The sequence below is a fragment of the Mesoplodon densirostris genome, chromosome 9, assembly GCF_025265405.1.
Source record: "Mesoplodon densirostris isolate mMesDen1 chromosome 9, mMesDen1 primary haplotype, whole genome shotgun sequence".
Taxonomy (NCBI): domain Eukaryota; kingdom Metazoa; phylum Chordata; class Mammalia; order Artiodactyla; family Ziphiidae; genus Mesoplodon; species Mesoplodon densirostris.
The window spans coordinates 64,621,662-64,634,011 of NC_082669.1; the positions used below are offsets into that span (position 1 = coordinate 64,621,662).

The following is a 12,350-nucleotide window of genomic DNA, read 5'->3' on the forward strand; positions in this document are numbered from 1 at the left end:
GCTTCTTCCTTTCTGGGGGCGGCATGGGAGGACTCGGCAGAGCTGGGGCCCCAGACTTTAGGCTTCCTCTTCCCAGTGGCCGGAGTTGATTTGGTGATGCCCTCCGGGACTTGGTGGCGAGGAACCGAGGCGGAAACGCCCAGACACCAAAGGGGGCTCGGCCCCGGGTTCTTTCCTCTCCAGCAACCCCGGGACCCGAGCTCAGGGGCGTGCAGAGGCGCTAACACAAGAGCCGGGGACCGATTGGGGCGCGCCCTGAGACCCGGAGCGGGCTTGGGCAGGCTTGGAGAGCGGGATTGCGTGTGCAGTGCGCCTCGTTCTACCGCTGGGATTGGCTGTGTGTGAGGTTTTTTTTTTTCTTTCTTTCTTGTAAGAAATAAATGCTCAGACGTTTGCAAAGTGCCGGGCTCCCCTGAAGCTGCGAAAGCCCCCCGATGGGAGCAGGCGGGAAGAAAAGTTGGGGAGTAGGCGAAGGCAAGGGGGCAAAGCCGAGGGAGGTTGCGGCGCGGGCCTGGTCCCTGCCCAGGCGTCTACTCGCCCGCTTTTGCCTCAGCGTCCTCCCCGCTGGGTTGTGTGGAATTGATGAGTTTATTTTCCTTTTTCCACTTCATGCGGCGGTTCTGGAACCAGATCTTGATCTGGCGCTCGGTGAGGCAGAGAGCGTTGGCGATCTCGATGCGGCGGCGCCGCGTCAGGTAGCGGTTGAAGTGGAACTCCTTCTCCAGCTCCAGCGTCTGGTAGCGCGTGTAGGTCTGGCGGCCTCGGCGCCCGTGACTCCCGTACACAGCACCTGCGGGCAGAAATGGCCGGGCGCCGGTAAGCCAGGATCCGGGCAGCCTGACCAGTCAGCCCCGCGCCCCACGCCCCGGCCTCGGGGCTGGAAACCACCCGCCTCTCCCACTACGTCTGGGGCCGAAAGTGGGCTGGATGGGAGAAGATTATTTCATACCAAGCGAGGTGTGTTCCACCTAAAACGACTTGGGGTGGGAAATTATTGTTTTTGAAAAATCTGCTGTGTAAAAAAAAATTACAAGCAAAAGAATAGAACAGCATTCTTAAATCGGGGTACCTAAGCCTGTTTTGTGGGAGTACAGTGTGTGTGTCTGGGAATGGTGGGTATGGAACCCTGTGAGTACGGTAGACACTCCGAATTCACACACGGACCTCTGTGAAGATGTTACTTTGGCCAGCCATGTCAGGACACAATATGCTTTTTAAAAATTTTTTAAATGGTGAGCCCTCTCAGGTCTTTGCAAATGCCTTCCAATTGTATGGCCCTTCTGAGAAACGCAGAGCTCTTGAAAACACAAGTGGAATTTAAAGCAAAAGACTAAGTTTAAAAATCCACATTAGCCTCTGTCCTTCTCCAAGGAGTCCCTGTAGATTTTTTGGAAACCAGGAGCAAAGAGATGCAGCTATGGGCCATCTGGGGTTTCTGGAATGAAGGACTGTGATGGGCTATCTGTTCTGGTGCCAAAGGAACCCATGGGTGGGGGGCTCCCCCCAGAGCTGGGTGTATGAGACACAGGCAGGGCCTCAGAAGGAGGCAGAAGTTGGCTGTGAGTGAACAGTTGAGTGGAAGGGGGAGGAGAGGGAGGAGAGAGAGGAAAAATCCTGAGGCTGGGGATGTGGCCCTCCAAGGCTTTGGGGAGACACTGCAAGGGGCCAAATGAGGGCCTTTATCTAGATGGGTTTCTGAAGGGCAGAAAGGTGAGGGGGTTGGGAGGGAAAGGGGAGTTCTCAGGATGGGTGCAGAAGGCCATCACGGCTTGGGGATCTGAGCAGGGTGTTACCAGCGTGCAGTGTGGGCAGGCGCTCTCTCCCATCCAGCCTTGCTCTCTCTTCAGGTTGTCCCTGTCTTCAGGTTGTCCCTGTCACTGGGTCTCACATAGCATGGCAGTGAGCCCCCCCCCACGCTCCCTAAGTTGTCGCCTTACATGGACACTAGTGCCCTGCCTTCATGCTGCCACAGCTTGATTGCCCCATTGGGAATGAGTTGAATTTTTTTAATTTTTTTAATCTCTTTTTAAAAACCCAAAGAAACTTTGTTCATTCTTTCCTCCTTTCTTTCTATTTCCTCTTTCTACTCTCACTGTCTCCTCCTTCCTTCCTTCTTTCCCTGCCTCCTTCCCCCTCTCCCTCCACTCTCTTGAGGGGCTGCAGGGAAACACCTTACCCGCGCAGGAGTTCATCCGCTGCATCCAGGGGTAAACAGGACTCGTGTACTTCCGGTCGGTGCCTTCGTCATGGAGGGCTTTGCCCGGCACGCTGCTGCTGTCGGGTTTGTACTGCTGCTCGGGAGAAAAGTGCAGGTAGTCCCCGGGGCCCCTTTGCTTGACACTGCCCGAGGGCGAGGCGCCACTGAGGTCCTTATCAGAATAGAAACATGAGGCCCCGTACTCGTAGGACGCCCGGTTGCAGGCCAGGACCGAGTTGGACTGTTGGTAGAAACAAGGTGAGGTGTACGTCTTGTCCGGGAGGCTCGACGCCCCGTACGAGGCCGGGAAGGGCCTCAGCGCGTCATAGCCGGCTGGGTAGAGGGGCAGCTGGCCCAAGAAGGAGTCCTGGCCGCTGGGCAGGCTCCCGGGGAAAGTGGGATTCACAAAATAGGAACTCATTTGCGCGCCCCTCTGCAGGACTGTGATTTGTTGTGTATTAGTACATCTGGCTATAACTATTAGTAGTCATCGAACTGGTTTGTTTCTGGATGGCCGAACGCCAAAAGCGACAGCAGCAAATCGCACCAGCTGACGCGGCGGCGGCCAATGGGAGCGAGCGCCGGAGCCCGCTCCCCGGGGACCGCGGCGACCGAGGCAGCAAAGTTACAAACAGCCCCCAGCCCGCCCGCCCGCCGCCCGCCCGCCGCCCGCCCGGCAGATTAATGGGAGCGCACAGCCAGCCGGCCCGGCTCTCTTCCCGAAAGCCGGTGGCGGGCGAGGCCTGGGCAGGGGCGTGCGGCTCGGGCCGGGGTAGGGGCACCCGCGTCCGGGCTGATGCAAAGACCTGGCCAGGCCCGCTCTTTCCTCCCCACCCCGCACCCGCCTTTTGCCTTGTTGGATTTTGCTGGGTTTTCTCTCCAAACAGGAAACCTGACAGCCCCGCGCAGGGAGGGGCGGTGACGAGGATGTCTTTGCTCCGGGCCGGCCTGCCCTCCCGGCAGGGCCCTGAGTTTGCCCCTCCCCCTGCACTCCCCTACCCGTGGGTGCGGGTTCCGGAGCTGGAGAAGGGCTGTGAGAAACCAGGCGTTCACCCCTGCTCCTCCCTCCTGCGCCTTAGGAATCGGTGCATCACCTCCTCCTCTCCTTCCCCACTCCCACCAAGGGCCTGGGCCCCGCCGCCAAGGGGAAAGGCTCACCTCGAGCTGACCAGGACCAGGACGAGGCTAGTCTCTTCCCCCGCAGGCCCCCTACTCCCACATACAACACGTCTCCTTTCAGTCTCCAGGGGCCTCCTTCCAATGGCCAGCGATTGCCTGGCCTCAAAGCACCCCTCACAAGCTGTGAGCCCCGCTCCTGCTGCCTCTGAACCCAGGAACAAAGAGGGCAGAAACCACTGGTTTCAACAAGAAAGGACCTACAGAGGAGTGGTTGTGACACTGAGCTCCGAAGCCAGCCCTGGGACCTGCTCCCCTTGCCCAAGCCCAACTCGCCAGACTCTCCCTCCGCCCGCCACCCTGATAGCTCAGAGATGAGATAGATCCAGATGTGGAATCTCTGTCCTCATTTCAGAGGTGCTGGTGACCCAGGGTCCCTGGCCCAGCCGGGCATAGCGGGCAGCTCCGCGGGCCCAAGGCCGCGGGAATGATGGATGTGCTTGGTTTCTGGGTCACCTGTCCATGAGCACTGTCCTGGGATGTCCCCTTTCCTGCCCTTTCTGGGACATTCTGGGGGGACCTGCCACCCACAGTTGCTCCAGAACCAGAAACAGTTTGTCTCACCAGCTCCAGAAATTCTCTGAACTGCTTTTACTGCAGCCCCAGGCCTGGCCTTCCCCAAACAGGACAGGAAAATCCTGTCCTGGGCTGCGCTCTTTTGCCTGAGAGGTGTTCCTTTGAGATAGTTGACTTTTATAGCACATGGATCAATCTCATTTTGTAAATGGGATATCTTTCCAGTGGCATTTTTACAACTGTATTTGTTAAGCTTGTAAAACCCCTTGAATTAGCTTTAAAATCCTCAGTTCTGTGGAGCCTGAAGAACGATTTATTTATATGATTTGGTTGAATTTCCAGAGGGTGTTTATAAGATCTGTAAAACTGGCGAATGCAGGCTGATGGGGTTCAGGACTTGGGGTGTGTGGCAAGGCCCCCCTAGGAATCTGGCAACGACTTCCTTAATCTCTTCCTTGCTTTCCGATTTCTGCCCTTACTTCCCCCAAGGAGAAAACATTGGGAAAGGACTGGGCTATGATGGGCCTCCCCCAGAGACTGTGGTGCATCCTCGAAATCGGCTGCTGCCCACCCAATGGGGGCTGCACCCAGAAGCCTTCTGACTGTGCCCCAATCAGTCGAAGCTGGGAAAGTTTCTTCTTTGCATATATAAATAAGGGCCTGGCAGGAAAGGATATAATTTTAAATTGTCCTCGAATTTCTTTAGGGAAAGGATCTGATAGGTGAAAATGAAAACTCAAGAGTCAAAAATTAAAAAGGGATTTTAAAAAAGTTGTGTTAGAAGAAAATCATGTTTGAGTTGTTGTTTCTTTAACAAGACCATCAGATATAGTGATTTCCAGCAAGTTATTATCATGTAAGATGAAAATAATCATTTGGAGATGTTGATAAATGTTTACATTCACTATTTCTGCTTCATTCCTCCAGGTCCCACATAGTGTTGGGGCTGGTGGCAGTTTACTACTGTTATTAATATTTGTTATGGTTTGACCCGGATCCTCGATTTAATCATTGTCCCAGTCAACGAAAGAATTTGGTTTCTCAGCTAAGAGTCAAAAAACAGTATATTTCTAGCTTCTATAGAAACAAAGATGGAAAAAATATATTAAACTGAAATCTCTACGTGTTAGCCAAGGCTGGTACATATCACGTTGACAGCCGCCCAATTTATTTCTCCAACCAGCATTAGGTGCATATATATATATGTATATATATGTATGAATATATATATACATATATATATGTGTGTGTATATATATATATATATATATATATATATATATATATGAAGAGAGAGAGAGTGCCATTCACGCAAGAATAGAAGCCCCAGACTCTGGAGGGAGCCTCTCCTGGGATGGTGAGAATGGCCACCAGGGCTCTTTTCTAGGTCAAAGCCACATAGAAAGTCCACTCACCTTTCAGCTGCTCTTCGAGGGGGTCGGGATGGCGAGCAGAGCCTCACAATTCACCCTTTCCCGGGGCTGCCCACTGAGCTCCTCGACCTCCGCCGGTCTGGAGAGAGGCCTGCTGGGGGGTTCCTTGAAGGCCACTGCGTCCGCCGGGATCGCTAGCCCAGGCCAGAGCCCATAGCACACAGGTGCGGCCTCTGCCTGTCACAGGCCTTCGCTTGGAGCCAAAGCCCGCCTTCCTTGCCATAGCCAATCCTCCTCAGGGCCAGCCAGGCCTGCAGGCCTCAGGACTACGAGTGCTATCTCCGATTTCAAAATCCCACAGCGGGCGCGTTTCCCGAACCAGTGTGCGCCCCCGGGGCGCCTTGGGACGCGCAGTTTGGAGAGAAGCAGCCATGACGTGCCAGGCGGCCTGTGCAACCAGTCTCCATGGTGCTGGGGTGGCGGCAGGACTCGAGTCTAGTCGGGCGTCCAGCTCCGGTCAGGGGTGGCCAAGGCGGGGGAGGTTCCCGGCCAGTCAGGCCCTGGGAGGCCGCCCCTGAGGTCCTCCCTCGCCCCCCTCTCCTCGGGCTGCTTGGGAACCTCTGAGGGGCCCGCGCAGCAGTCGCGCCAGGCTGCACGACGCGGGGCTGCGGCTGGCGTCGGTTCCGGCGACGGCCACAGCGTGGCAGCAGCGAGCGCCCGGCGCGGTCGCAATAAATAATCTGCTCGCGGCAGCCGCAGTCAGGCAGCCCAAGGCCCCGCGATGCAAATGCGCCGCTTTATCCGCCCCAGCGTACCCCCCAGCGCGGGTGGACGTCCCCGACGTCCACAGGCCCTTCTTAATTGTAGAGTGCATACCAAGGCATCATCTTAAGGTGGGGAAAGAACAACAACCAAAACCAAAAAGCAAACAAAAAGAACTCCCAGAACCTCAGGATCATTTCTGGTCGCTGTCCCAGGAAGCTCCTGGGACAAATCTGATCGAGGTACACCCAGGTCAAGTTGGGTCTGTGCCACCGCGCTTCGTCAAGCCCACGCCCGCGGCACCCTCCGTGCCTCCTCCCGGTCGGCTGCACAGTCCTCCCCCGGCTCTCGGAGATGGGCAGCGCGCGGTTGCCAGCCAGCCCGCTGCGCCGAGGTGGTTGTGACTGGGAGGAGGTCCCCTATCGCCCAGACTCGGTTTGCGTCCTTTCTTCAACCTTGGCTGCGGGCCCCTGCCACTCGCAATAACACCACCACATCCTCTGCACCGAAACTTCCCGCCAAGCAACACCCAGCCAATTAACCCCATCCTCTCCTCCAACACAGAATTCCACCCACGAACCTATTCCCTCTCCCCGCGCTTCAGACACCTCCCTCATCGGAAAACCGCGTGAAGGGACGCAGGCACTCAGCAGAGGACCCTGGCTGAATTAGTAAGTTTTTGTTTGTTTTTTTCCCTCAGTCTACTTTTCTCTCCAGAAACCAGTTCCCACGGAATAGAAGGTGCTGTGTTGATGCTGATAAAACCCCTGTCGATGAATTCACTTTGCCCTCCCCTCTTACCACCTTCCCAGGTCGGGAACTGTCTCCAGTTATTGGGGGATTCAATCCTGCCAATTGGGTCATAAAAAAAAATCCAAACCCGAGAGGCTGGCAGGGAACGCAGGGTGCAGGGCCACTTCCTTTTGGGCTCTGTGAGGTCGCTGAGAAATGGGAGAAAGACCTCAGTGTTCCTGCCCCGTGCCAGGGCGCTGTGCCACAGAAGGAAAGCAGGCATTCACTGCCACGGTGAGCCCGAAAGAGGAGAGAGAGGCACGGTGTGTGTGTGTGTGTGTGTGTGTGTGTGTGTGTGTGTGTGTGTGTGTTGGCGAGTGCGGGCTGTAGTGTGTGATGGAGGCGCGTGTGTGAACGGGTGAGTGGGTGGGTGAGGGTGAGTATGCCCCTCTTCAGAGCCGCCCTGGGTGCCCTCTCCCACTGCCGCCGGTGCCGGCGACCGTCTCACAACCTTTGCTCCTGTCTCCCCACATGTCTCACCTTCAGATGGCGGTTCCCAGAAGCTCCTGCCCCTCTGACAGCTGTCGCTTGGGCAGCCCGGGGAGACGAATTGTCCTCCTTCCTGGTGCTAGAGGACGCAGGAAATTAGCCAGGTTGCGAGTTGCAAAGCGGCCGCGGCGGCGCCGGGAACTGGACGAGCCCCACCTCCAGCGGGAGCGGCCGGGCCGGGCCGGGCCGGGGCCTCGTCTCGCTCGCCATAGCCGGACAAAGCACAGCCGAGCCGGGCTGGAAGGCAGAGCGCCGAAGCAGGCAGGACGGAGCGGAGCAGAAGAATGCGGCTCTATTCTCGCAAGGGAAATTATAAAAAAGTTCATGTTCACGGTTCCCATCCACATGACCGACAACGGCCAATGGAAGGGCCGAACAACTCATAAAGTTGTATTGCAAAGTTGTAAATTTTCATAAACAACAACGGATTTATGACCCTTTCCCCATCACTAAGAGGAGGCAGCTCTTACACCGGCGCCATCTTACCACCGAGGCCGCCCCGACTTGGGGCCGCAGGTTTTACAGACCCAGTTGGGCCGGGGTTTATTAAGAGTAGTAAGAAGTGGGCCCAACCCAAGCAGGAGACAGGAGTCGAGGTCTTCGCCCGCCGAGCTCACCCTGTTCTGCGCTGTCCCCACCACCCCTCGCCCCTTCCCCAGCCCCTCAATCCTTCTCATCCAGACGCCCGCGCCAAAGTTTCAAAGCCGGGTTTGCGGCCCCTGCCCCTTCCCATACCCCTCAGCTTCAGCGCTGGGTCCTGGGGCACCCTCGCTTTGCCTGAATGTGGGGTTGGGGTCTGCATCAGAGGCCCTGAATCCTGCGTCCTATCCTGGGGTCGGGTTCAGGGCTCGTGGAAAATTCGGAATCAATTGTAGGGTAATACCCCTTTCCAAGCCTACCCTATATAGCCTTATAGGAAAGGATGGATTTGGGATTCTCTCATGGAGTTTATGGAGCTTTTTGGGGAGGTTCATAGAATATAATGTATCAATCGAAGATTCCGTTTTCAAGGGATCTGGAAGATGTTTGCACACACATGCAAACCGGACAAAAATCTCCACACAGAGAAATGCACCTATACAATTATGGACACACAGAAACGCATGCACACAATTATGGACGAAGAAATACCTGCAATTGTTTACACACAAAAACACCTGCACTCAATTATGGACAAAGAAATACATACAATTATGGGCTCAAAAATACACAGAAATACACATACAAAAAGAGGTACACACACCTATATGAATCTACACATAAAGAGTCCACATGAAAAGGGATTCGACGTGTATACACCAATACGTGACACCCAGCACATGGACCCTATTGTTTCTTCCATTTTTGCTGTCCCAAAGCCCCTTTGGCCACACAGACACAGTCAGGGCTTGCTCTCCACTCATTCTGACTCTCTCTTCCCCAGGCCCCCTCCCCCCTAGATAAAGCGGTCCACATTTCTTTGTCATCGAGCATCTTTATTTTTTCTGTTACATAAAACACTGTTAACTGGGCAAGACAGGAAGTGTACCTTCCTGTTCCTGGAAGCCCAGGCTAGAGCCAAGAGGGATGAGGGGGACACAGGACAACACAGGAGATGGAGGGCACTGGGGAGGGCTGCCCTCCCCACACGCTATAGAGTTAGCTCAAGACAACACACCATGCTACAAAGTCACCCCATTAACACATCCTTCCCAAGTCAGGACACTGCCTTACAAATGAGCTCCAAGACTATATAAATGACAAAAAAATCTTGTTCAAATATACAATATTTGCCATTGTAGGAAAAGTCAGGGTGTACATATTCACATGTCTGGACAGCAGGACACAGGAGCCAGGGGAGGGGCAGGGAGGCTGGGAGCATCTCTGTGAACCCAGAGGCCTTCAGCTAGCTTGGAAATGCTCCCTTCCAGAAATAGGGGGTGATGGGTCTGAACATGGGTTGCCCAGGTCAAAGGAGGGATTCTAGATTGCAACACTCAGAATGCTTTGGAATAAATATATTATTTTTCCATTTAAATAGAAGCCAATGCCCTGGTCCCCGGACACCAGTGCCTTCTCAGCACAGCCTCAGAGACCCTAAAGACTGCTAGCCGGAAGCAGCAGCGGCCTGGCTGTGGACGGGGGAGGGTTCAGCACTAGGTAGCAGGCGAGCCAGCCAGCACAAAATAGGTAGTTTGGGGCAAGTAGGTAGTACTGAGAGTCAGGTCCTTGCGGGTATGGGGGAGGTGTTGGGTGTCTGACAGTGTTGGGACATGTCTGGGCTTCCTGGGAGTGGAGGCCCTCTGGGGCTGGGCCCATAGGTAGTTTGGGGGTGCCTCTCCCCGAGGCCTGTGCTAGGTAGTATTTTAACCATGCCAGAGCAAAGCTGGCGGGACTGGGATTGGGGGTGTCTGTTGGGGGGTGGTCCTCGAAGGCAGAGGGGATCCCCAAGGGGCCCCAGTCTAGGTGGCTGCTCAGTCCAAATAAGTTGGGAGCTGGAGCGGGTAATGGGGTAGATTGGGTGCAAGTTGGGGACTGGGATTTTTTTTTTAAACATTTTCTTTATATTTTTTTCCATTTTTGTAAATAAAATCAGTCTCTAAAGACGCTTTCCCGACTGTCTGGTGCAGCCAGGGCCCTGGCTCCAGCCCTCATTCCTCCTCCTCCTCCTCCTCCTCGTCGTCGTCCTCCTCGTCGTCCTCGTCGTCGGCCTTGGCGGCGGTGGCGGCTCTAGCGGCGGCGGGCACGGCATCCTCGGTGGCGGCGGAAGCGGCCGGAGCCTCATCCTTATGCTCCTTCTTCCACTTCATGCGGCGGTTCTGGAACCAGATCTTGATCTGGCGCTCGGTGAGGCAGAGCGCGTGGGCGATCTCGATGCGGCGGCGCCGCGTCAGGTAGCGGTTGAAGTGGAACTCCTTCTCCAGCTCCAGCGTCTGGTAGCGCGTGTAGGTCTGGCGGCCCCGCTTTCGGTCCGGCCCTGCGAGCAGACATACACACACGGACACACGGACAGACAAGCGACAGGGACACAAACAGGACAGTGCATTAGCCAGGCCGCCATCCCAGAGCCCGCACCTTCCTCCCGGCCCTGACCTAGGGTGGAGTCCCCCTCCGCCCCGCGCCCCCAAACTGAGCTGGGGGAGGAGCGGGAGTGTTAGCTGAAGACCCCGACTGCGGTGCCAGACGCGCAGGCAGCTCTGTGAGGAGGGAAGGCGCAGAATCCCAACTTTACAACCGCCCTTTCCAGCCGGCTAGGCTTCCACAATGTCCTGCTTCCCCCTGACAAAGGGAAATTGTAAATATAGAGTGTGCGCAAGTGAGAGATGCTGCGCTTTTGCCATTCAAAGGCGAGCCGGGCCGCTTCCCCGCCTAGCTAGGCAAAAGGGAGACCTTCTCCAGCGGCCAGTACTCCAGGGGCGCCTTCCCTCCCCAGCAGCCCGCGCCCCCAACCCCGGACCTTCCTAGGGCACTCCGGCTCTCTGTCTCCACTCCCACACACCCATCCCCGCCTTTAAATGGCCCCTGGCACTGGGGCGTGTGAGGGGCCCTAAGGGGTTTGGCTCTCCCTGCTTTTGAGAAAAAAAAAAGCCTGGCTGAAAGGAAAAGGAGGAGGGAGGGAGAGAGAAGAAAGGGAGGGAGAAAGAGAGAGAGAAGAGAATAGCGAACAAACTTAGTGTTGAAATTCCAAGGCAAATGGAGTTAAATAAATTTACGAGGATCGAACCCATTAATTGGGCAATAAAAAGTTTTATGAGCCTCATTTACATACAATGCTATGAGCTCTCCACGCTATGGCGCCTTGGCTCTAATTAAAACCAGAAAGGCAGAGCCGCCAAGAGTCACGGGGCAGCCGGCTTGCAGCCGCCTTGTTCCGCGCTCCGCGCTCCCAGCCCCGTGCTCCGCGCTCCCAGCCCCACGCTCCCAGCCCTGTGCTCCCAGCTCCCAGCCCGCGCGCCCACCCGGCCCGCCTAGCGGCTGCGCCTACCTGAAGACCGCATCCAAGGATAGATGCGGAAATTGGCCTCGGCCGGGCCGTGCAGCGCGCCTTCGTCTGCCTTGTCGCAGGCGCCTTTGGCAAGGTCACTGCAGAGCCCCGGGATGTTTTGGTCGTAGGAGGCGCAGGGCAGGTTGCCGTAGGCGTCGGCAGCCAGGCCGTAGCCGGACGCGAAGGGGCTCTGATAGAGGGGGCTGTTGACATTGTACAAGCCCGCTACGGTCGAAGGGAAGGCGCCAGCGCCCGCCCCGTAGCCGCTTCTCTGCGAGCTGGGCGCAAAGGAGCAAGAAGTCGGCTCGGCATTTTGGAATAGAGAAGCCCCCGCAGTATATTTGCTAAAAAGCGCGTTCACATAATACGAAGAACTCATAATTTTGACCTGTGATTTGTTGTCCGGCAGCTTTCAGTGTCGGTTTTACGAGGTAGCGTGATATATGATAACATTACACCCCCAGATTTACACCAAACCCCATTTTCTTTTGGACGGAGGTCGCCACAGCACGTGACCGCCCACATGATCGCCTCCGCCAATCTCAGCAGCCCTCACAGGTGGTCTCGCTTCGCGGGGCCCGCGGCAGCCTAGAATGGAAGGGGAAGAGGCTCAAATATGTGGCCAACGAATCTGCCCGCGCCCGGCCGGCCTGGCGCGTCCTGCTGGAAAAGGACTCTTGAGGCTCCGCGCGGGCGCTCAGCCCGCCGCCAACGTGGACCCCTGGCCTGCAGAGGTCGCGCGGAGCCGGCCGGGCGCAGTCCCCTCTTGCTTATTACCGAACGCTGGACCAAGCCTGCGGGTCCTCCCTGCCCCTCTTTCTGCCCATTGACGCAGCCCACGGAGGGTCTCTGCACTCCGAGTATCCGCCCGCCCCACGGTGGCCGGGTGGGCAAGTCTCGGCTCTGGGCAAGTCGACTCTGCCTGTGTCTCCCCCCTCCCAGGTCCAGTGGGCTGGAGGCCGACTTAGACTCTGATCCAGATGGGGCAGGCGCAGCGTTGCTTTCAGCTACAGGGAGAAAGCCACCGCAGACTGGAACCATGTGGTTGGAATAAAGTCAAGGTCTTTCAGCTTCCTTTCCT

General features: G+C 56.3%; 3 protein-coding genes and 1 long non-coding RNA gene across 4 annotated transcripts in view; 1 reads left to right on the top strand and 3 right to left on the bottom strand.

The window, feature by feature from the left end:
- The window catches only part of HOXA3 (homeobox A3), a 44,906-nt gene extending 37,580 nt beyond the window's left edge, over positions 1 to 7,326 (bottom strand). Inside the window, exon 1 of the mRNA XM_060107531.1 lies at positions 7,297 to 7,326. The gene's annotated coding sequence lies outside the window, so the exon portion shown is untranslated. The remainder of the gene's footprint in view (positions 1 to 7,296) is intronic.
- Positions 531 to 7,372, bottom strand: HOXA6 (homeobox A6). The gene is made up of 3 exons (XM_060107534.1): positions 7,297 to 7,372; positions 2,177 to 6,149; positions 531 to 790 (listed from the first exon to the last, which is right to left on the bottom strand). The coding sequence occupies exons 2-3, from the start codon at positions 2,616 to 2,618 to the stop codon at positions 531 to 533; spliced, it is 702 nt and encodes a 233-aa protein (XP_059963517.1). The 5' UTR covers positions 2,619 to 6,149; positions 7,297 to 7,372.
- LOC132495665 (uncharacterized) lies at positions 6,334 to 7,754 on the top strand. Its single transcript, XR_009533327.1, has 2 exons — positions 6,334 to 6,695; positions 7,303 to 7,754. It is a non-coding gene; the product is annotated as an uncharacterized LOC132495665 (long non-coding RNA).
- A 1,018-nt stretch (positions 7,755 to 8,772) lies between these two features.
- On the bottom strand, positions 8,773 to 11,712 carry HOXA7 (homeobox A7). The gene is made up of 2 exons (XM_060108297.1): positions 11,270 to 11,712; positions 8,773 to 10,261 (listed from the first exon to the last, which is right to left on the bottom strand). The coding sequence occupies exons 1-2, from the start codon at positions 11,646 to 11,648 to the stop codon at positions 9,936 to 9,938; spliced, it is 705 nt and encodes a 234-aa protein (XP_059964280.1). The 5' UTR covers positions 11,649 to 11,712; the 3' UTR covers positions 8,773 to 9,935.
- Positions 11,713 to 12,350: the final 638 nt, after the last annotated feature.

What these genes read in the sequence shown, in the direction of transcription:
- HOXA7 (XM_060108297.1), bottom strand. Translation starts at nt 11,648, where the DNA reads ATGAGTTCTTCGTATTATGTGAACGCGCTTTTTAGCAAATATACTGCG. An exon ending in TCCTTGGATGCGGTCTTCAG is followed by an intron (nt 10,262 to 11,269) that starts GTAGGCGCAGCC and finishes GTCTGCTCGCAG; the next exon opens with GGCCGGACCGAAAGCGGGGC.
- HOXA6 (XM_060107534.1), bottom strand. Translation starts at nt 2,618, where the DNA reads ATGAGTTCCTATTTTGTGAATCCCACTTTCCCCGGGAGCCTGCCCAGC. An exon ending in GCGGATGAACTCCTGCGCGG is followed by an intron (nt 791 to 2,176) that starts GTAAGGTGTTTC and finishes TTCTGCCCGCAG; the next exon opens with GTGCTGTGTACGGGAGTCAC.